Below are 26,521 nucleotides of genomic sequence, written 5' to 3' on the forward strand. Positions count from 1 at the left end.
CGCGCACTTTCTCTTCCGGACGCGCTCCGGACGCGCAAACAGAGTTCCGGACGCACATTAGGTGGACCCAAGATGGCTGCGCCCATGAAATGAGATTTTTTTAATTTGCGGACCAAAACACCTTCTAATCCAATTATTTGTTGACATAAAAGGTATTTGAAGTGTCAAGTCGTTAGAACGCCACTTCGAGGATAGTTTGTCCGAAAAATTTTGTGCAGACATAAACATACTACTGAAATAATGACTGTTTAAGTCGGATTTTGTTAATTTTTTATAACTGCGGACACAAACGACAGATGGCGCTGCAGTCTATTGTGACAGAATCATATTCCTCTTTTAGCTTTACCAAGAAGAAATGAACTAAAAATGACTGCGCATTGTCTTAACCAAAGGAAACTCTTGTTCTTTCCCAATTGACTTAGGTCCAGTACATCGTACAGCGTAGGCTATTTAGTTAGGCCTGCCTCTTCATACAATGTTTTAACAATGTTCACCTGCCAACCCAAATAAGCCTTCATTCAAAAATAAGTATATGTATTGCTTTTGCTTCCTTTTCAGGTAGACAATCCTGTGTGAGTTAGGACTTCAAGATGCTACGAGCAATTGGTACGATTTCTGTGAGCAAACTGTGTAATTACTCAAGATCTGTACAAAGTCAGTCCAGGTCCATGTCATGTTTATGGAACAATAATCGTCATCAACAACATAAAAACATAGGAAAAAGGACAAGTAAATTACAGTCGATATGGCGACCAGGCACTGTAATCAATTCTCAACCGTGGCGATGGGAAACAGTACGGATGGCTGGGCACAGTAAATGGGCCAATATACGCCATACCAAGGGTGCCAAAGACCAAGAGAAAAGTATGACGGCAGCAAAAATGGTGCAGAAAATAAGTGTAGCTATTCTAGGTAATAAATATTTTCTTGAAACAAATTTTCACAAATTTCAAAATTGCTTGTTGTATAAATCATGTGCGAGATGCAAACCCAGAATTCCACTTTCTGCTTGTCTGAACTTTTACAGGGTGTCCCAATAAGAAGGTAATGAACATGCCCGGGACTAGTACCAGCAAGGTTTCTGTAGAGGAGGACTTGTAAATACTGCTATTACATTTTCAGAGGGCGGAGGCACTGATCCCAAGTTCAACCACCTCTTGGCGAGAGTTTGTACTGAGGCACAGAGCAAGAACGTCCCGAAAACAACTGTTGATGCTGCGATTAAAAGAGCAGTGAGTATAAAACTTGTCTTCCAAATCGATACCAGTGCTCATAATTGCTATCTTGAATGTGTCAAATCAAGTACTGACATGTATCAAGCATTTATTTATGAGGCCATTATTCCAAAAACTTCTTACATTTTAGCGTGAAAAGAAGGAATCAAACGAGAGGCTACTCATATGCGCTGTTGGACCTGGCAGTTGTTTTTTACTCATAGAAGCTCTCACAAGTCAAATAAAAAGGACAAAACAAGAACTTACTGGCCTGATTAAAAAAAATGGGTAAGGAATTAATGCCACTTTAGTTGAAGAAAGGCAGCGAGTGCATTCACAACACTTGTCACTGTTTGGTTCACTGATATTCACCCAGTGTTAATTGAACTGTGAAATGACCTTGCCTCTGCCACACCCTCTCTATCACTATTAGTTTTAGCAGTGACTTTCAGTGAAAATAAGGCCCTTGTTGATGGAAATTTCTGTTGTACCACAACAGCCTCAAATGTCTGAGCAAGTCATTGGTATCAGGAAGTTTCACAGGGAAATTTTGTTAAGCCTTTTAAGCTGTAGTCTATTTTGAAATGATCTTCAATTTTGATTGAAACGACTCTCAATTTCTGCTTCAGGGGTAAAGTGGCCGATATGAAAATGGCATCATTCTCATTTTCCGAGAAGGGTGTAATACTAGTGCCGTTGGAGAAAATCGGTTTTGATATGGATCGAGCGGAGGAGTTGGCTATAGAGGCTGGAGCAGAGGAGGTCTCGAAGGATAAGGATGAGGATGGTGAAGCAGTGTGGAAGGTTAGTTCAGACCACTAATGCTTTTTCAGCCTGGCAACAATCAATTGTATACACAATGTTCCAGTAATTTCCTAGCATCGCTACTAAAAAACAGTTGGTAGTTTGGTGGTGGGAAAGAAATTAAAATCCGGCAATAGATACAATGTACAACTCTTTGTTCTATTCTCCAAGTTTTGGGGTAAGTAGAAAGAATGTAAAACCAATATTTAAAGCAGGATGTCCTCTCTCTCTTTGCAGTTCGTGTGTGACCCCATGGATCTACCGTCAGTCAAGAAAATCCTCGAGGCCGAAAATATAGAAATGATATATTCTGGGAATCAATTCATTGCCACAAATTACCAGAAAGTTAGCGAGACTTTTCAGGAACCTTTGACAAAATTCTTTGATAAGATAGAAAATCATGCAGACGTCATCAAAATTTATGATAATATAGACATGGACTGAGATGAAGGATTGAAGGTGAACGGAATAACTTATGCTAATTATTTGGACTGTTCGACATTATGGCTATTGGGTGTGTTGTCAGGTTATTGTATGTTGGTGGATGGCCTTTTTTACTGTCTGTGCATATCAATGCCTCAGAATCAAGTCATAAATTGAATTTGATTCACTTCAAATTGATAGACCTACCAAAATGTTTCCATGGAGATGGAAATATGTCTGTTTTCTTTTACAATAAAAGATTAAAGTGAAGTGCCAAATATTCTCTTCGTGTTATTCTTGTCAGTTCACTAGCTCTTACATGACTTAGTTACAACATAACCCCATAGGGGAATGCGGCTCCAGTCCTTCTGTTAAGTCTTGGCAGACATCACATCCTGTGCGTGCTTTCTGGTTGCAGTGGTTCAAGCTTTCTGGCTCCATTGGACTTGCTTATAGACAGCAATATTTGATCAACAATGTATAATTACATCAACTTGTTTTACTTTATTTACTATTATCACAGGATATCATTTCATAAGAGGAGTAGCACAATTCACTGGAGGTGCCAGAATCAGCACCTCGGTTGGCAGAAGATTCTAGCAGATTTCCTAATCATGATTAGGCACCAAAGAATCTCTGTACCGAGAAGCAACTAATGCAGAAGAGTCCAACTAAACATGACACAAGAATAATTCGGAGTCTCCAATGTAGTTTACTAGCACCAAGCTCGCGAAATATTTGTTCGACCTGCTGTTTCGTTTCGACCAACGTCTTAGAATTGTTTATAACATATGAAGCACGTTTACGTTTAGTCTCTAGCGCCATCTGGGAGGAAATGCGTGAATTAGCTTCGTCATCTGTAAAATTGTTTCGTTGTTTTAAACGTTGAAGTTGGGTTTCGTCATCACTGGAAGAAAAGGCAAAAGAAATTGTTAAAATCAGTAAACAGTCCGTTCCATTAAATCGATGTACTGGCATTGGTATTTTAGTATGCTGTGTTGTGGGGCACCAGTTAAAACGTTGACGCAGTATATCTTTTATGAGCTACACCCAGGTGTTCCTGGATGCTGTACTTACCAAGAAACCACAATAATTTTGCTCATGTATGGAACCATGGACCCAGTCTCAAAAAGGAGTGGTAAATCCAAAATGACAAAGGGACTACCTGAAACAATAATAGATAAGCATTTCAGTGCCTTGATTGCAGAAATGGAAAGGATTACTGAGTACCAAGATAGACTGTTAGGACAGGTACATTTAACAATAGTATCAATGTCCCTTTGTTCAAAGTGACAGAGTAATTTGGAAACATCTCAAATTCAATTTTTAAGACATGAGGATTGTGATAGTGAGAGTTTTTGAAATATTTCTCAATCCATTTTGTTTGGCATATTTAACCACAAAGATATTTTGTAAATATGTCTTGTTTTCCTGACCCCACATGCATATCTGGTCCAAAATTAGCAGTTACCTGTGAAGAAATAGGTGAATGCTTCATAGATCATGTGTTTATAAATCTCTGGATGTGTTATAGAGTTGAGCAGCTTTCGTTTCTCAGGATCAGAGAAGATGATCTCGCCCAGTCTTGCTCGATTCAATTCACTATTCCCCAACAGCACTTCTGGCCCAAAATGGGCTTTGATTTTATTCCATGCTTTCTTGTGTGGCTTGACAACTGGAATAAAGGGTTCAAAATTAACTGGGGCAATCAAATTGATATTGTTGCACTGGACTTCATGACTAATGATAGTAAAGTGGACCTTGTCTTGTGGTGGAGTGGTGGGCCTGCTCAGGCTGCTGGTCCCTGGCACTATATAGTGGCATTCAGCACGGTCAGCGGTGTGTGGTCCCCGGGTTGACAGTCATGACAAGTGTATGTGAAATCAGGATGTTGGGCTATGAATAAATGAGACTGTCATCGACAACTTCTAAAGTCAGATTCTTCAGTGGCACAAGTGTAAAACGTCAAGAAATATCAATTAACCTTCTCTAGCAGCCAAATCGGCATCTATGATTGGACAACCAAGCTCTCTAAACATCGATGACACAGTGCTCTTGCCTGTTGCAATCCCACCGGTCAATCCAACCAGAAACATGATGATGATGATGAAAATGTCAAATAATTCGTCTGCAAAAACAAATTTTCTTTCTCTTGTCCACCATGATGGAATTACCTAAGGGCATGTGTAATGAGTTTTCTGATTGGTCGATTTGTGTAACGTCGCAAATCCAGCCAATCAGAACCATCGTCACTTTTGCCAAATCAAAGATGTCTGCGCCCATGGAAAAACAACCTGGACATCATGTTCGGCAAAATATCTGCGCTACACGCAAGGCATATAGAGAAGGGAGGCGTGACACGGCAATCAAGGTAAAGAATATGTTGTGTAGATTCTCCATTAACCAAAATGTTGTTACGGAGATGAATATTCGTTGTAAACTTCCTTGAAAGAAGCCATGCAAGTATGTACAGTGAATACATGACATACTATACCAACCATGTATACAGCATGTACAGTGTGTGTCAAAAAACGAAATAACTTTAGCAACTTCAATAGAGGGAGAGGACAAATACCTGTTTCTATATATGTGGTATATGTTATCATCGTTTTGCTTTTTTAGGTATATACCGTTCATCAAGAGTCCAAATACCTGTTGGTACAGGGCATCCCAGCGGTCGGAGCAAGTCGGGAGCTGATCAAGTTATTTGCTTTATACGGAGCCATTGACGAGTATCGAATACTTGATGAGTACCCTGCAGCCGATCAATTCACTGAAGTTTACTGGGTGAAGTTTCAGAAGATTCAGGCAGCCAGGTTTGTTAAGTTCTTGAAGCGATGTTAAACATTTTAGATGAGAGAGAACACCACACTGGTAGTTTTGTGGGCTGTGAAAATTATCCCCATTTCCTTTTTAATCATTTTTTACATGTAATAGGCTAAGGTGAGCCCAACATTACCTTATTGTGACAGGGTAACGGTAATGTTGGGGTCCTCCCTTTTGCATTGGAAGAGATTCTTTGGACTTTGATTATACAAATGTTATATCCATCATACCAAATTATTTGAGGACAAGGTCATGAGCACTAACAACTCAGTGAGGGAGAGATTAAATATGCTCTGTGAAATGAATGACCGCCTGTCAAACTGTTTCAGGGTTGCCAAGAGAAAAATGGATGATTTTTCCTTCTTTGGTGGTGTCCTGCATGTGTGTTATGCTCCGGAATATGAGACAGTCGAAGAATGCAGGCAGAAGCTGTTGGATCGGAGAAAAGCAGTTGCAGCAAGAATACGAAAACTCAGTAAGTATTATACTTGAGTTGAAATCACGAGGGTTAAAATATCTCTTAAAGATGATAAGGAGGAAGATAAAGATGAAAAGTGCCATCTGATTTGAAGCGGGCTGTTGGAATGCTGCTTGTAGTATGAAGAGCCAGGAATATCAGTTCCTTTAATAGAAGCCACGCCAGTCAAGACATTTGATCCTGGGTTCTCTCTAGAAGCCACCAGGCTATGAGGGTCTTCAAATTTGACAGCATTTACAACTTGCAAATAAAATTGTGGTATTATTTCAGAGGAAGAAGATGAAGAAGAACAGGAGATATTGCCAGACGCCCAATCGACGTCCAACGAAATGGAAACTGCTAGCTTTGCCATTTCTATAAAGTCTGATTCTCAGATTGTGGATGTCTCTACCTGTAGATCATCAAATACTTCACATACTCCTACTACAACCAATTCTCATGCACAATTTCAGCATCAAATTCGTGGTGAAAATACTCATGATAACACTAATACTCATGATAACAGAAACACTGGTGGATTTGGACATCCCTGGGGTGGTCCACATCACCAGAACTACCAAGGTTACAACCATCCAGTGCCACAGCATCCCTTGGCAAATCCATACACAACTCCGGTTTGGCACAGTCAAGGTCAAAGGTCACAGTTTGACCATGCTCGGGTTCCGTCAGCTCATGCAACACTACCTCTTGGGTTTAATCCTTACCCAGAATCCTCAGCATTGCATAACAATTACCATAACCGATTGGTGGAAAAATCTAATTCTGAACGTGTGTCGGAGAATTCTAAGGAGAAAAAGTCTGAAGCAAATGTAATGAGGAATGAAAGGATTGTCAATGGGGTTGTTGTGCGAGACTATGACAAAAAAGTGAAGCAGGCTCCAAAATTTATACCCCGTCAGACAGTAACTAAAAAACGGAATGTGAATATGGACACGGATGGGGTTACAGTTCCCGTGAAGAAGTCTAAAATAAACTTTGTATCAGATGGCACAGATGTCAGCAAAAATTCCAAGGAGGTTTCTGTTGTAAAGAGAGATAAACTTGATGAGGAATTGAAACGGAATGCGTTTGTGCTTGGGCCGGTGGCAGGACCTTGTGGAGTACCTCCTGATGTAAAGCTGATGAAAACTGTCAAGTTGAGCGAGGAAGCTTCAATAGAGAAAACTCGAGCAGAGATCAGAGAGAAATTGAAAAAGGTAAAGTTATGTCTTTTTTGTCAGAAGAGAGGGGCATGCTTCTTCCTGGGCGTCAGGCATTTTTCCTGTCTTTGCACAGCTGGGTCGTTATTCAATCACAAGGGCCAAAATCTAATCTATGCGCATCAAAAGCAAGTTTACCCATGAGAAGGCATGCAGATACTGTACATAATACATTCATTGCCAGTCTGGTTCAGAAATTCTTTATAAATGGAGAGAGAAAATGTTGCCCCATGTGTCATCTGGGTGTTCAATGGATATCCGAATGATATCGGAAATATCAAAAACCTATCATTTCATCCCGATTTATGATACTTGGATGTTTTTGCAATTTTTATTTTTTCTTCATATTCAATCTTTCAGTTCTCTGCCATTGCCATTCCAAGACAAGTGCTCAAAAAGAAATCAACAAAGGATGGAAGAAAGTTTGTTCAAGGGTCAGGCAAACCTGCTGCCAGAGGAAAAGGACCATAGGATCATTCAGAAAGGGCTTAAAAAACATTGTTTTGACTGATAATATGATGGATTGAATAAAAAAAAAAAGATGACACTGGGTAATTGTTCTTAAGTTCCAGATTGGTTGTGATTGAAATTTCTTCCATTCTTGGAAACAGATTTGTTGTAGTCTCTCCCTTCTATAGAATCCCTCAATTGATCATCGGATAGGCATCTTTGATCCACATCCTTGGAGGGGCCAGTCTTCCAATCTTGGCTGTATCTGGATCAGGTATCCATTGTTGAAAATCAAGGCATCATTTCTTGATAAAAATTATAAAAACCCGAGAGAGCCCAGCTTTGATCTTCAAAGCAAAGATCAGGGCTGGTGACATTTACACTCCTAAGGCAGTGTCGGCATTCAAACCCATGTCACTTTTATTTTCAATCACTTCATAGGGAGTGAAACTCATTCCTCATGGTACCTTAGTCTTTTAGAGTAACTTATGATGGTTACTCTAAGTTAGTCTAACATTTGGCATTTGTTTTATTATGGCATTTCAATCAAATTAATGATCTTCCCATGTCCAGGTGGCAGTGTAGCCTTGACTGAAACTCCTCTTTTCTGATGAAGCCATTCACCGGCGTGCAGCATGCAGGTCATTTCTGGCATGTTTTTTTCGACCACCGCTGCACCGAGGTGGCAGGGGAAAACCCATACGTAATAGACCGGCGGCAAGATCAAAAGGCCCCATAATCACGCGGCATCGCGCCCAGCTATTTTTAGATGTGGTGAATTGGATTTACTACCAACGCGGCCAAATATAGTTCTCAATTAATTAAGCTATTATTTGAAGTACAGCTGCACTAAATCATTATAAACGTACACGTTTCGTTTAAGACGTTTATTTCATGTGTTAATTATGCAGCAGTGCACCATTTGCTTGATGGCTGTAAGATTATGTTAATGTTGGAATAAATAGTACCTAATTAACACTGGAGGATGATGTCATTGCCACGATCATGCTTCTAGTCTCAATGGACAGCATGCACACACACTGGTTACTTTTAACCCTTTGTTTTTGGCCGGATTGAAAATTACAATAGCTTGGCCAGCGAGGTTAGTTTTTCTTCTACTATTGGAATCGATATGCCACGCCCAAGTTGTCCCTTTAAAAAATAAAACAAGAACTTTATTTCGAGATCCGAAACCGCAAAGGACCAAACCGGAATAGGGAGGGACCCAGGATACATCCCGGCCTGGGGATAGGTATCTTGACCCAATATGAAGGTTTCAAGCGGTTCAAAGCCTAGATTGCTGACTGGCCTACTGCGTATTCGCTAATGCCAATTTCATGTAATCATGCTTTAGCAACTTGGAGTGCAACCCGGGAGTGCAAATCTGATAGGGCCGTAGTGGAAGCTCGAACACGCCCACAATGGACTGCAACCTGCTGCCTTGATATAGAGCAAAGGCCATACCAAGAGACTAAACCCACGCGTGAGTCGCGCGGATGGATACCAAACTCTTGCTTGTGATGAGGCCCCTTGTTGCAAGGCTGTGACGCTGCTGTTATACTTTTGACGTGGCCACTACGTATTCCACAAATTTATCCACTCCGATTGCCGCAAATTTGTGACGAAAATCGCGTAACTGGTGAGTACTCATTGACTAAGAATAACAACAGAGCGCGATGTCCGACACGGGGATGAGTCCCGATGTGTCACCGGGTCAGAATCGGTGAGTTTTTGCGGCAGGTGAAATCACCATGGCGGATTTTTGGTTGTTGGAAGACCAGCATTTGCAAAGCATTTCAATAGACTTGTTGTGTATGGGCCGCTCGCTGTCCTAAAAACACGACGGAGTCATGTTTGTTTTCGGACCTGTGACGTAATCCCCGCAAAATTTAAAACCCCATGCCCGAAATACAGCACATTGACCCCTTCAGGGCGATGACCATCCCAGCTGTGTTTTTGTGTTTATTTTAATTATTGGGAGTTTCTTGTGTGGTGTGCAAAGATGTGTGTGTTGTTGTGTAGTAGGGCTATCATCATTCATCCGATGACATGATGATCCGATGAGGAGAGAGATAGGCCTACCCCTAGCCCTAGAGAATCTTGGAGATGAAAACAAAATTAAAGGGACAATATAGGCAGCAGCTAGGCAGGCCAGATAAAGTTCCTCAAAGTGAAAAGTCGCAAGTAAGGGTCTCTCACATCTTGCACTTTGCAGTAGGCATAGGACTACTTCGAAATGATTCACCATTGTACCAGGAATATATTATAGGCCTATTTAGTGACGAGTCTGACATGCATGTGCATGACCAAGGGCCCTTGGCCTTAACTCAGCTGTGTCATTTTGCCATCCGACTCCGAGCAGACAATCAGGTGTTCTTTTATCTATCATTGAAACCTGATCTCATCTTCTAGATGACCCATGGAACTTAACCAAGTCCAAGATTCAGGAGAAACAACACAACAGACACGAGAGCTTGCGGACAGCCCAACACCCGCCCTTTCAATTGTGCACGTCTCAATACCGAACCAAGCAATTCAGGTTCAGAGTGTTATCCAGGGACAACCATCTGTCATACAGACTGCCTCTGGACAGACCTTACAAGCCATTCAGGTATGCTCAGCTCACTAAAATTGAAAGGGGGAAAGCCCTCTTCTAATTCTAAATCTAGAATTTGACGTTCAAGTTCAATTCAAACACTTGTCAAGACTTTTATTTATCCAGTATTATTGAACATGTTAAAGACCATGAGCAAGTCCACAGAGCAAAGAACAAAGAAGGAGAATGATGACTGTAGTCTGTTCCAAGCAACTTTCCTTTTTGCTTTCCCTGTGCAACTCAAAATGAACTCTGCAAGAAAAGGTTTATTTTTTTATTCCTGCAGCTGGCAACGCTACCCAACAGTGAGTCTGACCAAGACCAAGAGGACAACCCAAGTAAGAAGCGAAGGGAGGCGTTGACTCGGAGACCATCCTATAGGTAGGCTCTAGAGTTTTGCTGTCGGTGTGAAGTAAAAATCTGGCAGTCGTTTTAATCTTTTGTACCAGTAGTCGTACGGAAAATATTCCTGCAAGTATTAAGTAAAGACAAAAACCTTCAGCATCCATCTGTCTCTGAGTCTGAGTGATCTTGACATATTCCTCTATAAATTCAAACATTTAATTCATTTTGAAACTCTTATTTTCAGAAAAATCCTGAACGAGCTGTCTTCTGATCCGCCAGGCATCCCACTCACAAAAGTGGAGGAGGAGGAGTCTAATGGCAGCCAAGAGAACACAGAGGTGTCCGAGGCTGCCAATACAATCACCATCTCGCAAGGCCCAGGGGGAGGGTTCCAGCAGGCTACAGGTACTAATTCACTATACTGTCTAGTGTTTTTTCAAGAAATTTGGATGGGGGAGGGGATTTTGGACATTAGCGTAGAAAAACGGGAAAAGACAGTTGACATTACGGAAGGGCAAGATGTGCCTCCTTTCAGGAATTCTGTGAGTGATAACAAATTCCTTTCTATTTTTTTTTCAGTGATCCCTGCTCAGACTATACAGATAGCCTCGCACTCTGATGCAGCGACCCAAGGCCTACAAACACTAACAATGACAAATGCTAACAATGCCACCCAGGCAACACAAGGAGCCACAATCGTGCAATACGCCCAAGGTCCTGATGGCCAGTTTTTCATTCCGGGTGAGTTCCGTAAGTAAAAATAACTGTGTGTCCCCTGTCCTCCTCCTCGTCTTTTATATAAATTTAATATGTGGTTTGGCCTTGGTGAAATTTCTCCCGACAGATGGCCAACGTGCATTGGTCAATGCTAAAGATGAATAGCAGAAGCCTTTGAATTTTACTTACATTCTTTGGTCCTAGGGGGTTAAACATTACCGTGCGTGAAAGTACTCACCGAAACTTCAGTAGGCTTTGATTCACTTGGTGTCGATGCTAAAGTCTCATGCTCTAGTTTCAGTTGCTGGAACAAATGTCCAAGCATATCAGATCAGTACGCCTACAACTCTGCCTCAGGGTGTTGTCATGGCAACCAGTGGAACAACGTTAGGTGGTTCTCCGGGTGTGGGAGAAGAGGCCTCGCGGAAACGTGAACTCCGGTTACTGAAAAATAGGTGAGCTCAGGTTCTAGAATGAATACTTCTAATCTGTTGGATGAGTATGATACAGTTTCCCCAAAACCACCACCCAATATACACCCAAGAATGTGGATTTGAAAAGCATTTGCTTTAGATTTGAACACACTTTGCACAGTTGAGCAATCACAGAACTTATATATATTTGAGTCCATATCCCCATTTTCAGGCCAGAGATATTTGTCAATATTGTATTTTGTCTCGTTTTCATTTGTTTTGTTTTTAGCTCACCTCTTAGCAGAGGTGAGCTTATCCCATACCGTGGCGTCCGTCGTCCGTCGTCGTCGTCGTCGTCGTCGTCGTCCGTCGTCGTCTGTCGTCCGTTAGCAGGGCACGTTTCGTAACTGTTAGAGCTATTGAGTTGAAACTTGTTACACATGTACCCTTATGTAATGACACCTTGGAGACCAAGTTTCGGTCCGATTCGTTTCATGGTTTGGCCACCAGGGGGCCAAACGTTAAAAGTGAAAATATGCAATATCTCCCTTAATAGTAGTCGGGAAATTTTGAAAAAAATATGGTAGGTACTTCTAGCAAAGGTGCATCATATATCCTCCGGGTTTTTGATTTGACCTCCTTTTCAAGGTCACAGAGGTCAAATGTTGTAAATTGGCCGTTAGGATGTAACGATGGCACGTTTCTAAACTGCAATGACTATTGATACCAAATTCAGTACAAATTTACCCCTTAGTCAGGTGATCTCAGGGACCGAAGTTTAGTCCAATATGATTCACCACTTGACCACCAGGGGCAAAATCCAAAAACCTTAAAAATGTGATTATTCCTTAACTTCTTGCCCGATTGCCACCAATTTGATATCATGGGTACATCTAACCACCATACAGTATATGTCACACATGTTTTTAATTTGACCTTCTTGTCAAGGTCACAGAGGTCAAATGGCGTAAATTTGCCGTCAGGCCGTAACTATGGCCTGTTTCTTAACTGCAATGACTATTGATCACAAATTAAGTACACATGTACCCCTTGGTCAGGTGATCTCAGGTACCGAAGTTTGGTGCGATCTGATTTGCCGTTTGGCCTCCAGGGAGGGGGCAAATCCTAAATTCTTCAAAATGCCTTTATTCCTAGTAATGACTTGCCCGATTGGCACCAATTTTATATCATAGGTACATCTAATTCTAACAACCATTCAATGTGTCACCCGGGTCTTCTTTGATTTGACCTACTTTTCAAGGTCACAGAGGTCGAATGTACTGTAAGTTGGCCATTTTGGGGAAATTGTAATTGCTTGGACCTACATCAAACCTAACACTACATGACACAATACCATGCTCTTTATCCATCTTTCCTCCACATGAGGTGAGCACAATGGCCCTGGCCATTTCATTTTTACAGAGAAGCTGCACGAGAATGTCGGCGGAAAAAGAAGGATTACGTAAAATGTTTAGAGAATCGAGTTGCAGTACTTGAGAATCAGAACAAAGCACTCATCGAAGAGTTGAAATCATTGAAGGAGTTGTATTGTCAGAAAGAGGCAGCAGTGCAGTGATGAGAATTAAAGTCACCGTGTGACACGAATAAAATGTAAATGTAAGTGACAAAGTAAGACCCAGAAGTAAATTAGCATAAATTTGGAGTTCATATTTGGTCCACGAGAGGTTGTTCCCTATCTTCATTCCCAAGTCTGGGACCTCACCACCACAACGGTTGAGATCGCAAGGGTCCATGAACGTCGCACCCTTCTTGGTGCGACGTCAAGAAGTTGGTCGCAATGCAAGGCCAATGCAAAAAAGTTTCAAGTTATAAGATACAAGATATCTGATTCTTGTCTTTTGGCTTTCCATTTCAGATCAATGAATATGTGACAACGGAACAGGAGTGATCGTGACAACGTCGTCCTCGTCGTCTGACATCTGCCATATCGTATGATGATAAACGGAGGGAGGTGCATGGGACGTCATATCATAAGCGGGCCTTACTGAACATTCTTGTGGTTTTTTGTCATAATGTGCTGCGTTATCTTGTGATATACCTGCATTATGGTGGGCGCTTTTTGAGCTTTTATGGACACAAACCATCATGTGAGGTCAATTTTGTTCAGATGAGTGCCTTGAAGCAGCTCCTTATAACCTCAGATTGATTCCTGTAGAGATCGTAAAAATTCTAAAAGCGCCACCTTGACTTGAACACATGTACTAGTATTACATGGCTTTATGATGTAATATTGTTGGTTTGTAATATTGGCAATGATATTCTTGGCAATGTTGTGACAACTTAAAGGTAAATAAGTGCTGCTGTTTCATGGGAATGAATCAACCTTGTAGGGATTCTGGGGTTAGTTTTATAACATTTATATTTTTGGATAAAAAAACAATCTCATTATGTTATTGCGACTAAAGGAAATCTGACCTGGTGTTATGTGGTATAAATAATGTCTTAAGTGAATTTTTTTCAGATTTCTTTCACTTAGAATGATTCTATCCCTTCATTTGCTGTGAGAAATCAGAATAAATTTTAGGCCATTGTATCAATTCTAGAAATAAATGATTTTGTCGCACAGTTTGCCACCCAAAGTTCAGGAATTGGTACACAAGGTCTATATAACTCATCTCAAGAGACATTTGGGAGTTGTGAAAACGCTAAATCAAAAGTATGCAGAAAGTTCAATTTCACAAAACTGCGAAATAAATTGGCTGAAAATATTTCTGGGTTTGAAGTAAGCTTTTTACATGTTGATTAGAAATCATTTATCAATGTCTACTTCAGAGATGTGTCATCTTTTGATTGAAGTACACGTTTGTTGTTTGTATTCCAATGTATTTTAAAAAGTTGCGGCTTTAAATTTTATTGAATTTAGATCGAAAGAAGTTTCAGGTGTAGAACCTAATGACTGGCCCTGTAGCAGGTTTAGTTAGCCATGTTGTGCATTTATTCGTTTTCAACTCGCACAAAAATAAAACTAAGAACGGGGTGCGCAGTATTGGCCAAACTTAATTTGAAATTGTAGCACAGGATAGCTCTCTTTGTGAATGTCCTGCGAGTATGATTTCAGTAATGGTTTGGCATGTTTGGTAGATATGAACTTCAATGTCGACAGCTGTGTAATAGTTGGTTGTGATGGCCATCAGTAATTACCTCGACTCTTTTAGAACTACTCAGAAGTACTCATGTCATAGCTACAAAAGATTTCAAGTTGTTATTTTGGTGAGAAATCGCACATTTTATTTATTTATCGCCAGGTAAAAATTCTTCAGTTAGTGTGTACCTTCATCTATGCAAGTATGTTTGGGTCGGGGTTTAAAATCGAACAGTTAATACAGTCGATCTTTCCATGAACAATTTTGAGGATATTGCCTTGAATCAGCACCTCGATACACAGAAGTTGGAACAAAATTTCCATATTTTTGTTAGGTCCAGACTCATGTGCAGCCAGATCAAGAATCTGAGAAAGTTTATTCCAACTTCTGCCAATTTCATGCTTTTTAGTATCGCAGGCCTGTCTACTTTAGGGCAAGAGGACTGAGAAAACCCAACGTTTTGTACAGACTTGTAATCTAGGAAAAATTTGGACGATAGAGAGAGGAAAAAATAATCACTTTATATGTTTTTGATATGGAATTGTAGTACAGTTTGTAAATAAATGCTTTAGTGTGTAGATTTTGTACGTTTTATTCTCACAAGATGATGATTATCGTGTGTCGAATATTGTTGATGAAACGTTGAGCACGTTTTATACTTTTGGGACGTCCATCTGCCCTTAAATTTTATCAAGAGTCATTTTTAAAAAGGAAGTGTTTTGAGGCAAATATACCTCATAAAGTTGAAAATAATCCACCTTGAAGCAGCAGTTTCAATTGACATAAATATTATTTCAGCAGACTTGCAGAGAAAAGATTGGTTCTTTATGTTACTGCCAAGGACTACACTTTTTGTCCTCAACATTAATCAGAAACTGTAGTGAACTCGTTTTGAATAGACTCGCAGAAAACAGATAACTGTTATTCCAACTGAACACGATATGTACAGGTCAATGTCAAAAATAAAATGTTTTCAAAGAAGGACATAAGTTTTGGTGGTTTCATGATTTCTTCCTTTGATGAAAGTCTGCACTGAGTCATCCTGAACTTTAGTGCAATACTCGGCACTTATGTCCGAGCGTATTGTAGCAAGTGCGAGGGGAGGAGCATACCACTGACTCTGGTGTCCGAGGAATGGACAGAGTAGGCCTACCAAACTATCTGCAATGCAATCTGTTTTGACATTTTGAAACGAAAACCTCTACCTTGAATCATAGCAGAACCAGATAAATATTTCGGTATTGCAGACACTTGTGGAGAGCCTTGAGCGGAGAGATATAAAACTGGTTTATACCCTTGCATGTGTCCCAAGGCTTGGTTATGTTGTAAACTTGGTTTCTCGGAAAGGGCATGCAGTGCAGAACATCATCTGCGCAGGAAGTCGGCAATAATCAATAGTGCTGCTTCAGCATTATATGAAGTGTCCTGCTAATAGAGGTTCCACCCTCTGAACCAGGTTACCATGACTAGCAAAACTTAGAAATTGATGCATCCATTAGTCTGGGTCCTGTGGGGGAGAATGTCCTTTGAGTGAGGATGCGTTAAAACAGAGGCTGGTTGTCCAATAGTTGACATCGCAACAATGGGAGGAAGTTGTCAGGGCCACAACAAACCGACAGCAAAAAAAGACTGTGTCGCATACCACATGTTCTTTTGTACATAGTGCTGACAGATTGTTTTGGCTCTGAGCAACCACCTCCAACTGAGAAAAACACACCTGTCTAATGAGTGAGAAACAACTAAAATGTTGAAATAAAAACCTATTTATTTGTCATAATTATACATTATGTACATTTACACAACATTTTATCAGTTTCTTTCAACAGTCTGTAGGGTTTGAGAAATCTCACATCAACCAATGATGAAACCCGAAAAGGATACTTTTAGACAATGATATCAAAAATTGGTCGGGAAATGTTAATCATTTTCTCTAGACCAAGAATAAAGCGGATTGATCCAAAAAGAAATTCCCAGAAAATGAATATGGACGGAAATGACTGTTGCATTACCTCACATACTTTACTGATGGAGTTACAACTCCCTGTCTTTAAAAAAAGATACAATTGCCGAATACACAATGAAAAAAACATGCACTTTAGTGACAAAATAAGTAAAAGAGATGTGACATTGTCTATTCAGGTTCAGAAATTGTATCATTAAATCAACAAATGACCCTTAATGGAAAAGTCTTTAATCACAGATATTTGCAAGATGTTGATCAGATTATTTTCCAAAGTGCATCGTGTCTGAATCTTGCGCGACCAGAGTGAGGAACGCTTGGACCCGCTGAAAAGACAAGAAATAAGTTGAAAATTATTGAGTTGAGAGCGAAGTGTCACGTACACAGTGGAAATAACTTATGATGAAATACTCCCTGAAACAAATGAAGGGACCAGTGTCGTGTACTATGATATCTTAAGCGCTGTACTTACTGAGGGCTCCGGTAAACATTGTCCAAGGACTTCCAATAAAAGATTTTCTGATTCGATGGCCTGTTTGAAATCAGCAAGGGATAATCGGCTGTCATGGTCATAATCCTGAAAAAAGGAAGTGAGCTAAGTCTTTCTTTAAACTACAGTAATTGAGTAGCAACAGCGTTGCCACCAACTTAGTAGCTGAAAAATCACTAAAACTGTCCTTTTCCTATAGTCTTCCCAGTTAATCATCAAACAAATGAATTTCCATTTTTCTATTCACTTCCCTAAAGCAGACAAACTCACTCACCATACGTTTTAGAGTCAATTCTAGCAGATCTTTAACATTCTCATCAGGGTCTTCTTCAGCTGATGGCTGCAAAGAAATATTTGATAGTATAGATAAAATAGTGAGTATAAAAGAGAATACATCTTACATGTCTTAGTAGCACAACCAGTCTACACCATTCACTGTCATTAGATTATCTCATTCATCTGACTCAAAGTACTTCAAAACTATGGGGATATAGTTAATTGTCCATCATATTTCTAATACTTATTGCATACCTTGACAAGTGAGTGTTTGAGTAGCTGAAACATCTCCTCCCGAGATATGTATCCATCTCCATTCATATCATACACTTCAAAACAAACTGAAAAAGTTTTCAAAATATTAATTATCATTGCTTACTAAGTTTCCCATCCTTTTCTCCATACACCCTAAACATAAATCTTGAAATGAAATTTTGTTCATTTATGAAAGCTAAAGTTTTCTGCTCCCTTTTCCATGGACCAGTCCTTGCTTAAAGCGCTTCTTCATCCCAGACTGTTCCGGGTGATGATAAGGAGCAGCTAGTTCATAGCGGTCCCTCGACCTATGAACTCTAATGGAGAGAACCAAGAGTCTTTGTTGATGTTTCGGTTTAGTACACATAGTACTCACATTGAATTTGCTCCTCTTGATTTCCCTTTAGAAAAATGGAGGCACCTCTGACCCATTCCTCAGGACTCACGTAGCTGTCGGAATCTTTATCAAATGCTCTGAATACTCTGTCCATAAGAACGTCATCCGTCATACCAAATGTGTGGCTGAGAATTTCTCTGAACTTGGCACGGTCAAGTTTGAATTTCATCATGTTCAGCAAGCATTCACATTCCTTCTTGTTGACTGAAATGTAAAATATCAACATTGTGACAAAATTTTTCCACATCAAGAAATTATCAAAACATCGAAACAAAAAATGAGCATGTTTGTTTTCATACAGTACACAGACACTGACTCTGTCTCCGACAGCTGTATAGTCTATAGACAAAGAAATCTACAGTTAACTTGGCATCATTCGCATTGCAGTATAGTCTACAGTCTGTAGGCTTAAAGGATCAGTGCATAATCATAATCATGATCAACATAATCATGTATCATGCAGCAAATGGCAATACATTTGGCATAACTGGGCCACTTTACCTGCAGTTGCACTACATGCAGTTGCATGGTGCATTGGTGGTTTGAGTTTAAAAATAAAAGGAATTATTTTGAAAATCGGCAAAAAACTCACAATGAAGCAGTGGATTTTTTGTTAATTCTTCGGCCAGCTTAGCAATGTTCTTGAACTTCCCCTTGCCACGTCCACCACCACTACCTTGGGCACCTTTGACGGGCATTTTGGTGTGTTTGTAAAAAGAAAAATTGACAATTTTGTTGTTTACAACTTTCGTCACTAGGAAATGACGTCATAATAGCTCCGAAGTCGAATATTTTATCAAATTAATTTCTTTTAAATTTGCCAGAGAATTTTGGAAACTTACTTCATTCCAGTATTTTTTTATTTTTGAAAATGCCATCGAATCTTTTTAAAAGCAGTTTCTAACGAAATACGAAACGAATATTCAGTGCGTGGTACTGAAAAAATCATGTCGGATCAAGAAGAAATCGTGAATAAAACCGAAAATTCGGTGCAAGAAAACTGCGTTTCTGAACAAAATGCTGTAGAAAAGGAACTAGTAGAAGAAACGTTAGATTCTCATTTTTAAGTCATGAAATAATTGTAGATTTTGGTGGTGTAGTTTCAGAAATATTGACTTGAGACTGCACGACAATTTTTATATATTTCCTCAAATGCCGGTTTTGGTCCGTGCATGTCGCTCTGCATTTCGTGTACAAATAATGCACAGAACATCAGCCCATGAACTATTGCCATTTGGGGATTGTACTGACAAGTTATAGTTAACCCCATCCACATTACACAGCCGGCACAGTCAGTGTCGTGACAGTATATCGCCTACTGGTGCCACGTTGTCATTGCAGTCGCCGGTGCATGCGCGCAGTAGCTATTCATTCATTATTGTTTATTCTACTATAACAAGGTAGGCCTAGCCCTATACTATTCAGCATCCGAAAGAGTTTTGACTTTTTAGTAGACTGTGTAGTGTACTGTAATAGAGATTGACGTTGTATTTGTTTTTCCAGCACCCCTGAGCAGGCTCAGAATGCAAAGGAGGATGGACACGGAGATGGCACAGGTGGCGCCGTCAAGAAGACGAAGAAGAAAAAGAAAAAGAAGAAAGGAAAGGATGTTGATGAACCCACCGAGGATGTGAATGCTGATGAGCAAGATGAAGTGAATGGAGAAGGAACTGTCGCTGTTGTTGGTGGAGACAAGAAGTCCTCAGTAAGTAGTGAGATGAAAGCGATGGCGCGAACCATTGTTAATTCTACGCTACACAACAGAAAAAAAGTTAAAATGTTCTATTTTATGCCATGGCTTGACGTTCTAGAATTACAGTAATATAAAAAAAGCAACCAAAGTTGCGTGCATTTCATATTCCTCCCTCCGCCACTGATGTGACACCTGGATAGAACAAGACTCATAAATCTAAATTTGCCCGAGGTTTACTTTTCCAGCTGTCACCTTTGGTGTAAAATAATTTTTGTTCACTCCCACTTTGCTAGGTTCCAGTGGATAAACTGCAGGAAATCCAAAAGGCTATGATGATGGACTTACTCAACATCCAAGGACAAAGTGGTGCTCCAAAGAGTATTGAGGAGGCGCAACGCAAACGTTATGAATTCTGGGACACACAACCAGTGCCTAAATTGCGTAAGTTTGAACTAATGCTGGTTGTTATGTATCCTTTTTCAAGCATTCAGTTTTCCTGGCAGAAACTCAGTCTCGGTAACATCAGTTAGTCTCCTAATTAGCCGAGTGGTTAAGCTACGGTACGATCTAAACTTTTTAAAAGTACAGTCAATAAGTGGTTGATTTTGATTGCAGATGAGAAGATCACAAGTAACGAGGAGATCGAAGAAGATAAACCACAGGATGAAGTCAGACAGGAGGAGTACTCCTTACCGCGAGAATTCGTCTGGGACACGTTGGATCTGGACAACCCGTTAGTGGTGAGTTCATAACAGGGCGAGTTTGGTTTTGCAGTGGAAATGCGAATATCACACGTTTTTTAACTGTCCCTGCCACTTCCTTGTATGCTTGGGCAGGCCACTTTACTGCAATTATCATTTGTGTGCTGATCTTGATTCTGTCATTCTGTGTCGCATGGTTGACTGCAGCCAATTTCAACAATGTACTTGTACTCATACATGCATTACTCGTTACCAAGGTAACATGATACTTCGTTTTTCAGCTGAAGGAGTTGTACACTTTATTGAATGAAAATTACGTCGAAGATGATGATAACATGTTCAGGTTTGACTACTCACCGGATTTTCTAAAATGGTTAGTGGGCTTCATCATCATCATCATCATCATTATCATTTTGAGAACTATCCCAATTTACTATGATTTTTAAAATCGACTTGCTAGCCCATTCAACAGAGATCTCAGTTTTTAGTTGAAATGCCTAATGGACCAGAATATTTTACCAAACAGTGCAACGAAGTGTCAGCGGTTTAGTAACTAGAACTTGGAAACAAATTTGAAATAAACATGAGAAAGAACTCCTGCCTGTACACGTCTTGATCCAAATCTAATTGTTAATGTCATCTAAGGGGAGTCTTCTTCTTTGCGATCGTTTCAGGGCCCTCCAACCTCCAGGCTGGCGCAAGGATTGGCATTGTGGTGTCCGAGTCTCAAAATCACTCAAATTAGTCGGTTTTATTAGTGCAGTACCTGCACACATTAGAATATATGATAGGTAGGTCTTTGAATTTTTGAAATCAGACCAAAAATAAGCGTTTTAGAGGCTTTTTTTTCTAGTAAAGGCAGTTCTAAGGCCAATATTTTCACATTAATAGTTCTTTCAGCTCTGTTTTACTTTTGAGCAATGACACAACCTTCGTAATCTGGGCAACGGTCATACTTGAAATTAGTTAGAAAAAATAATAATTCATGACCTCATTATTTGCAGAGCGAAAAAGATGGTGGAAATCAATTTCCTCTGCGTTCATAAAAAGTTGCGCTCAAAGCGAGTGGCGCCTGTGCTAATTCGTGAGATCACAAGACGTGTGAATTGCCAGGGTTTGTTCCAAGCTGTGTATACTGCAGGAGTCGTGTTGCCCAAGCCAGTGGCAACGTGCCGGTAAGTTGTGATAAAAAGACAATTTGCTGATGAAAGCTTATGAAAGGGATGCCGCCAGAATTCTTCTTCTTCGGGAAAATATGTTCTCGGAGTTTGTAAAGAAGTGACAGCTGTTTTTCATGACATTGAAAGTAAAAGAGAAAATGTTTTTTGATGGGGGTCTACGTCTGATGCTGTGTATTGTTCACAATCAGGTGGTGAAACATGAAAAAGTGTCTCCTGATAATTTTGTGTCATTGAATTGGTTGCCTATGACAGGTTGTGTTTTTTTTCTACAGGTACTGGCATAGATCCTTGAATCCGAAAAAATTGATCGAAGTCAAGTTTTCTCACCTGAGTCGCAACATGACCATGCAGCGGACTGTGAGGTTCTATAAATTGCCTGATGTAAGAACATTTTAGGAATTCGTCACTTAATGTGACGTCAAAAGTTTTGAGTGAACCAGACCAAGCCAGCCGATGCCTTAACCATAAGCCAGCTGACATGTTCATGTACAGAAGGGAGTTGTGACCTTCTCTGTATATAGAGGGAGGGGGTCGGAAAATCCAGGTTTTGGTGCATACCTTCAAAATGGATGCTCCCTTCGTTCACCTTTCCTCCATAAAATAACGATATCATTTTCATACCTTGAAATGTACAAGCCTTTTTTCGTTGTTGATTTTCAGAATACAAAGACGCCAGGTTTCCGGAAACTGACCCTAGCAGATGTCAATGAATGTCATAAACTGCTGGGAAATGTAAGTATATTTGGTTTTCTTGTCTTTCATCGAGATCACTTGATTCACCAAACTTTCACAGTTTACAGTTTAATTGCAGTCAATTCCATCTCCGCCTTTTATACACCACCGTTTGGTCTCATTCTAAACGTGATCCGTCCTTTCTTGCAGTATCTGTCTGAAAAGTGTTCGCTTAGTACGGTTATTTCAGAAGAGGACTTCAAGTATTGGTTCATGCCCAGGGAGGGCATCATTGATACATTTGTAGTGGAGGTAAGTAAATTTTTCAGAGACGAGAAATGATTTTAGATATATTTTCCCAATTCACCTTTGTCCACTGACCACATTGCTGAAAAGGGTTAAGTTTTGAATCTTCCCCAGTTATACGTGTTCTAGAAAACTTTTGAATTTCATACTTTTTAGAATGATGGAGTGGTGACAGACTTCGTCTCATTTTACACGCTGCCATCGACAGTCATGCATCATAAAGTGCACAAGACGTTGAAGGCCGCCTATAGTTTCTACAACGTCAGTACGAAGACACCGTGGGTTGACCTAATGCAGGATGCTCTCACTATGGCCAGGAATGTAAGTTGATGATCAGACTTTGAAAGTCTATCCTGCTCTCTCCAGTCCACTGTGAATGGCAGTGACTGAAGGTTGTAGTTGATGCAACTGGAGAGTTGACCTAGACTTGTCTGAGTTCAGAATCTGGTCCTGTTCTTTTTGTCAGTAGCCAGTTTGTTGAACTCCTAGGATTCGCAAAATTAATAAAAACAACCTCAGGTTGAAAGTCTCCATATTGGCAGTTTCACAGAGTCCATTTTGTTTAATCAACCGTCATTCAATAATATTTCAGATGGGTTTTGACGTGTTCAACGCTCTTGACCTGATGGAGAACATGGAATTCCTCGAGAAGCTCAGGTTTGGAATCGGAGATGGAAACTTGCAATATTACCTTTATAATTGGAGATGTCCAACGATGAAGCCAAACCAAGTGAGTGCTGTTGGTTTAAGGAATTGACACGGAAATGGAGATATTTGTTGTCTCACCAACCACAGATTTGGTTGATTTGACTCGCAAACATCCATCCTTGATGTCTTAGATTTGCGCTGTCTTTATTTGAAGTAGTAATCGCCCAAAACCCTGAAAAGCCAATGTAATCAATATGGAGAGACAAACCTGATGTGACCTGGTCCTGTTTCACAATCAACAATCAAACAACCTGGAGTAAAAAAAATTCACTTTTGCATGAACATTTAAATTCATATGTCTCAATTTTAACGTCATTTTCAGGTCGGGCTAGTACTACAATGATGATGCCTCGAGGCCGATATTGTGATATCTAGAAGAATGTAAAAGTGGTCACCGGATCATGGGATGGTTAAAAGTTTGAGATGGAACTGCGAACATTGAAAATTCGTGCCTTGAGATGGTAGCAAGCTCAACAGACGTTTTGCGCCAAACGCAATCAAGAAGTTGCCTTTGATGGCGCTCTCTGGGTGTTGAAATCAAACTAGTGGACCATCATACCTGCTATGAACTTGAGGTTTTGAATGTCTCGCCAATCTGCAAGTGTGGAGCTAAAATGTTGGCCATAACTTGGGCACCTCGCTGAAGTATTTGGCAAAATGACATCTCCATCCAGCTTCTCACCTTGAATTTGTTTTACTTTGGTGTACCTCTTTTCACTGCTTATTTCATTTGAGTATCTTTCTCCTTGATTGCTGTTGGGACAAAACTGATTTTTGGAGGTACATTGTACATGTACCTCCAAAAAGAATTTTGATATATTGTTGGAAATATCCAATGTGCTTCATACTACACACTTCAGGAGTTTTCCTCACAGAGGACCTTGTCAATTCTAACTTGTAAATTTCACGATGCACCTATCTGCAAAAACCATTATCATTTCATTTTCCATTAAAAACTTGGTTCCATTTGGTTCACGTCTTATCAGCTTGCATGAATTTTCAGAATTGAATTGCAAATTAGGCAGAAGCAAAAACCAAATTAATGAATGATGAATTTCCTCAGCTCCTTATTTCTGTAATTCTGCCATATTCCATTGCATACCCTGACAAGCCAAATCATTGTTTTGCAAAACCCTTGGTCTGCTTGTTCTATTACAGGAAAATACAAGAAAGAGTCTGTTGACCAAATTCTTTGTTATTCCACTTGTCCAAGGCAGTGAAGAGGTTCTTTGTTGGTTGAACGAGATGTACACTTGCTAACACTTGCTAACTCTGTTAATCCAAGACGCGCTCGCACTGCACCACACCAGGCCATTCTTCCATCCTGTATTTGTACAAACTTACCTTTGTCCAAAGTGCTAAGAAATGTCTCTGAAACTGTTATGTCTTAAGTTTGGTTATTTCCTAATTTCTCTGAAACTGTATTGGAATTGCATTTGTGTCTAACTTGTCATTTTATTTATCGTGTTGATTAACCACATTGGGGCAAATTTGTAGAAGTTTTATAGATTTTGTGTTCATGTCTGGAATAAGTTGGGTTGTTAGCATGGGCAAGGGTGAGCATAGTCAACAAATAATTACTGAAAGGTATCAAATAATGTCAAGGCTGAAGTTTTTCTTGTAAATTCACCCTTGTGTATTATTTTGCATGTGCTAGTTACCAGATGGCAAAACGTGGTCCTTCACTGAAAATGCTGGCCTTGGTTGTTGAAAACGAAATGTTGTCATTGACGCTGGTGTTAACTTGGAGTTATCTCCTTCAGCCAAACCCTTAGTCTAAACACCAGGTTAAATTATTGCCAGCGTGAGTGACAAAACTCGTTTTCAACAAAAACAGGCCCTGTTTTAACTCAAATTGCCATTGACTTTCCACAGTCAATCAGGCAGCAGTCTTTTGTTTATCGTGTACTGGTGATAAGATTTCTACCTTATAGTATTTTTAGATGTGATTTTTGTTTTACTGTATTTGAAATACGGCCATTGGGGCGCTTATGAGCTCATTATTCATATGGTGCTTCATCATTAAGAACTCTGGTCACCCCAATGGCCGCATGACTGCAGGACAAGATGAAGTTAACGATGATATTGATGTCTCAAAATTGTACATTTAACTAACAGTTTTTTCAAACTTTAACTTCTAAAAGGGTTGGTCATTCTCTGTATGAACAGTGGTGGCTCGCATCATGCAGCAAACTTGCTGAAACTGGGTATTTGTATGTCTGCCTACACAACAGCAGAGTTGAAATTTATATGCAGTGTGTATTCACACTTAAAACTTTTTAAATTTGACTTCAGGAGTGTGGAACCTGATGTACTGTATTTGTCAAGATGAACTATGAAATATCTCTACCAACTAAAGACTTCTTGAAAAATCAAAACAAATTTTTTGCTTGCCTGATAAATTTTGGTAGTTAGTCTCTCAGTCTTACCCCCTCTGCAACTATAAAGGACTACATGAAATTGCAAGCGTTCAATGGGTGACACTCACAGATTATCCCAGGTAGTGCCTCATGTATGTAGTTCTGATATATTTATTCATTTTCTTACATGTTTGTCTTTACTTGTTACGAGGCCAGAGTTGCTCTGATTTTCCCTAAGACATAAGAGCACGAATGAGATTTGGGGGAATTCTCGGTGCCATTGCTAACAATTTTCCCCCGAATCATTTAAGGAAAATTGGTCAGTCTTCTGTTGGTGAGGTGGCATCATAAAGACACTCTGGCCTGAATTGTAAAACATGCTGTCGATCAATTATCATTGCAATTTGCAGAAAAATGAAATAAAGCTTTCATGTTTTCAGTAAAATGGATGTTTTGATCATTATCATTAGCTCTCTTAACACCTTAAGTGCCGATCCACGTAGATCTACCCAGCCTAAAAAACCCTCTTTGAGCTGGTTATCAGAGTCTCGTGGACTTTATGAAAGAACTACTAATTGGGGGGGGGGGGGGTGAAACACCGGCGCTGAAGGTGTTGATATGACTTCAATCAGTGTATTTTGACCGAATCGGTCCGGGCTGATCTGCTTTGTTACAGCACAGTGAGAGAGGAGACACTCGCAACCTGAAGAAATTGGGTCTTACTGCTCCTATGTGTTGCCGACAAAGTGAGAGAAGCGAGACAGCCACAACCAGACCGAATTGCGCCTGACTGCTCCTCTGCCTTGCCTAAGCAGTGAGAGAGATTAGACTCTACCCGACCGAATCGGGCCTAGCCACTCCACTCTTGTCACATAGAGCAGGGTGATAGATAAGACCGTCACAACCAACCCTGGCTGCTCTGTCTTGCCAACACGTTAAGACAGATATGACGG

At 40.1% G+C, this 26,521-nt stretch overlaps 6 protein-coding genes across 9 annotated transcripts; 4 read left to right on the forward strand and 2 right to left on the reverse strand.

Annotated features, from left to right (window-relative positions):
• The first annotated feature begins 70 nt into the window (after positions 1-70).
• On the forward strand, positions 71-2,710 carry LOC135500486 (translational activator of cytochrome c oxidase 1-like). Its single transcript, XM_064791999.1, has 6 exons — positions 71-152; positions 559-912; positions 1,123-1,232; positions 1,366-1,502; positions 1,844-2,018; positions 2,256-2,710. The coding sequence occupies exons 2-6, from the start codon at positions 591-593 to the stop codon at positions 2,460-2,462; spliced, it is 951 nt and encodes a 316-aa protein (XP_064648069.1). The 5' UTR covers positions 71-152; positions 559-590; the 3' UTR covers positions 2,463-2,710.
• A 215-nt stretch (positions 2,711-2,925) lies between these two features.
• On the reverse strand, positions 2,926-4,596 carry LOC135500494 (dephospho-CoA kinase domain-containing protein-like). The gene is made up of 4 exons (XM_064792013.1): positions 4,426-4,596; positions 3,913-4,116; positions 3,519-3,606; positions 2,926-3,348 (listed from the first exon to the last, which is right to left on the reverse strand). The coding sequence occupies exons 1-4, from the start codon at positions 4,535-4,537 to the stop codon at positions 3,060-3,062; spliced, it is 693 nt and encodes a 230-aa protein (XP_064648083.1). The 5' UTR covers positions 4,538-4,596; the 3' UTR covers positions 2,926-3,059.
• A 122-nt stretch (positions 4,597-4,718) lies between these two features.
• On the forward strand, positions 4,719-7,627 carry LOC135500477 (uncharacterized). Its single transcript, XM_064791974.1, has 5 exons — positions 4,719-4,812; positions 5,064-5,257; positions 5,597-5,742; positions 6,016-6,941; positions 7,305-7,627. Exons 1-5 carry the CDS (start codon positions 4,723-4,725, stop codon positions 7,413-7,415), a joined length of 1,467 nt encoding a protein of 488 aa, XP_064648044.1. The 5' UTR covers positions 4,719-4,722; the 3' UTR covers positions 7,416-7,627.
• A 1,315-nt stretch (positions 7,628-8,942) lies between these two features.
• LOC135500487 (cyclic AMP-responsive element-binding protein 1-like) lies at positions 8,943-15,547 on the forward strand. Of its 4 annotated transcripts, none has more exons than XM_064792000.1 (8): positions 8,943-9,033; positions 9,807-10,005; positions 10,277-10,371; positions 10,580-10,740; positions 10,915-11,085; positions 11,348-11,507; positions 12,888-13,082; positions 13,342-15,547. In XM_064792000.1, the coding sequence occupies exons 2-7, from the start codon at positions 9,814-9,816 to the stop codon at positions 13,039-13,041; spliced, it is 933 nt and encodes a 310-aa protein (XP_064648070.1). In that variant the 5' UTR covers positions 8,943-9,033; positions 9,807-9,813; the 3' UTR covers positions 13,042-13,082; positions 13,342-15,547. The 4 variants fall into 4 exon arrangements, with proteins under 4 accessions (XP_064648070.1, XP_064648073.1, XP_064648074.1 ...); XM_064792003.1 differs by having other exon boundaries at positions 11,354-11,507; XM_064792004.1 differs by having other exon boundaries at positions 10,915-11,076; positions 11,354-11,507.
• A 769-nt stretch (positions 15,548-16,316) lies between these two features.
• LOC135500497 (calaxin-like) lies at positions 16,317-18,694 on the reverse strand. The gene is made up of 6 exons (XM_064792016.1): positions 18,540-18,694; positions 17,927-18,151; positions 17,551-17,636; positions 17,294-17,359; positions 17,002-17,106; positions 16,317-16,855 (listed from the first exon to the last, which is right to left on the reverse strand). The coding sequence occupies exons 1-6, from the start codon at positions 18,643-18,645 to the stop codon at positions 16,793-16,795; spliced, it is 651 nt and encodes a 216-aa protein (XP_064648086.1). The 5' UTR covers positions 18,646-18,694; the 3' UTR covers positions 16,317-16,792.
• A 191-nt stretch (positions 18,695-18,885) lies between these two features.
• LOC135500475 (glycylpeptide N-tetradecanoyltransferase 2-like) lies at positions 18,886-26,007 on the forward strand. Its single transcript, XM_064791971.1, has 13 exons — positions 18,886-18,995; positions 19,451-19,652; positions 19,934-20,081; positions 20,256-20,380; positions 20,623-20,714; positions 21,016-21,132; positions 21,346-21,516; positions 21,795-21,903; positions 22,183-22,254; positions 22,405-22,506; positions 22,657-22,821; positions 23,093-23,230; positions 23,531-26,007. Exons 1-13 carry the CDS (start codon positions 18,895-18,897, stop codon positions 23,549-23,551), a joined length of 1,563 nt encoding a protein of 520 aa, XP_064648041.1. The 5' UTR covers positions 18,886-18,894; the 3' UTR covers positions 23,552-26,007.
• Positions 26,008-26,521: the final 514 nt, after the last annotated feature.

This window comes from Lineus longissimus, chromosome 16, assembly GCF_910592395.1.
Source record: "Lineus longissimus chromosome 16, tnLinLong1.2, whole genome shotgun sequence".
NCBI classification, from domain to species: Eukaryota; Metazoa; Nemertea; class Pilidiophora; order Heteronemertea; family Lineidae; genus Lineus; species Lineus longissimus.

Coding starts and splice junctions, on each gene's coding strand:
- LOC135500486 (XM_064791999.1), top strand. CDS start 591: ATGCTACGAGCAATTGGTACGATTTCTGTGAGCAAACTGTGTAATTAC. Junction 1,503..1,843: donor GGCCTGATTAAAAAAAATGG/GTAAGGAATTAA, acceptor TTTCTGCTTCAG/GGGTAAAGTGGCCGATATGA. Junction 2,019..2,255: donor ATGGTGAAGCAGTGTGGAAG/GTTAGTTCAGAC, acceptor CTCTCTTTGCAG/TTCGTGTGTGACCCCATGGA.
- LOC135500494 (XM_064792013.1), bottom strand. CDS start 4,537: ATGTTTCTGGTTGGATTGACCGGTGGGATTGCAACAGGCAAGAGCACT. Junction 4,117..4,425: donor CGATTTGGCTGCTAGAGAAG/GTTAATTGATAT, acceptor CCTTTATTCCAG/TTGTCAAGCCACACAAGAAA. Junction 3,607..3,912: donor ATTCACCTATTTCTTCACAG/GTAACTGCTAAT, acceptor TTATTGTTTCAG/GTAGTCCCTTTGTCATTTTG.
- LOC135500477 (XM_064791974.1), top strand. CDS start 4,723: ATGGAAAAACAACCTGGACATCATGTTCGGCAAAATATCTGCGCTACA. Junction 4,813..5,063: donor GGCGTGACACGGCAATCAAG/GTAAAGAATATG, acceptor TTGCTTTTTTAG/GTATATACCGTTCATCAAGA. Junction 6,942..7,304: donor TCAGAGAGAAATTGAAAAAG/GTAAAGTTATGT, acceptor TCAATCTTTCAG/TTCTCTGCCATTGCCATTCC.
- LOC135500487 (XM_064792000.1), top strand. CDS start 9,814: ATGGAACTTAACCAAGTCCAAGATTCAGGAGAAACAACACAACAGACA. Junction 11,086..11,347: donor TTTCATTCCGGGTGAGTTCC/GTAAGTAAAAAT, acceptor CTCATGCTCTAG/TTTCAGTTGCTGGAACAAAT. Junction 11,508..12,887: donor CTCCGGTTACTGAAAAATAG/GTGAGCTCAGGT, acceptor TCATTTTTACAG/AGAAGCTGCACGAGAATGTC.
- LOC135500497 (XM_064792016.1), bottom strand. CDS start 18,645: ATGCCCGTCAAAGGTGCCCAAGGTAGTGGTGGTGGACGTGGCAAGGGG. Junction 18,152..18,539: donor AAAAAATCCACTGCTTCATT/GTGAGTTTTTTG, acceptor TTTACATTTCAG/TCAACAAGAAGGAATGTGAA. Junction 17,637..17,926: donor TCAAGAGGAGCAAATTCAAT/GTGAGTACTATG, acceptor AAACTTTTTCAG/TTTGTTTTGAAGTGTATGAT.
- LOC135500475 (XM_064791971.1), top strand. CDS start 18,895: ATGTCGGATCAAGAAGAAATCGTGAATAAAACCGAAAATTCGGTGCAA. Junction 19,653..19,933: donor GTGGAGACAAGAAGTCCTCA/GTAAGTAGTGAG, acceptor CCACTTTGCTAG/GTTCCAGTGGATAAACTGCA. Junction 23,231..23,530: donor CAACGATGAAGCCAAACCAA/GTGAGTGCTGTT, acceptor CGTCATTTTCAG/GTCGGGCTAGTACTACAATG.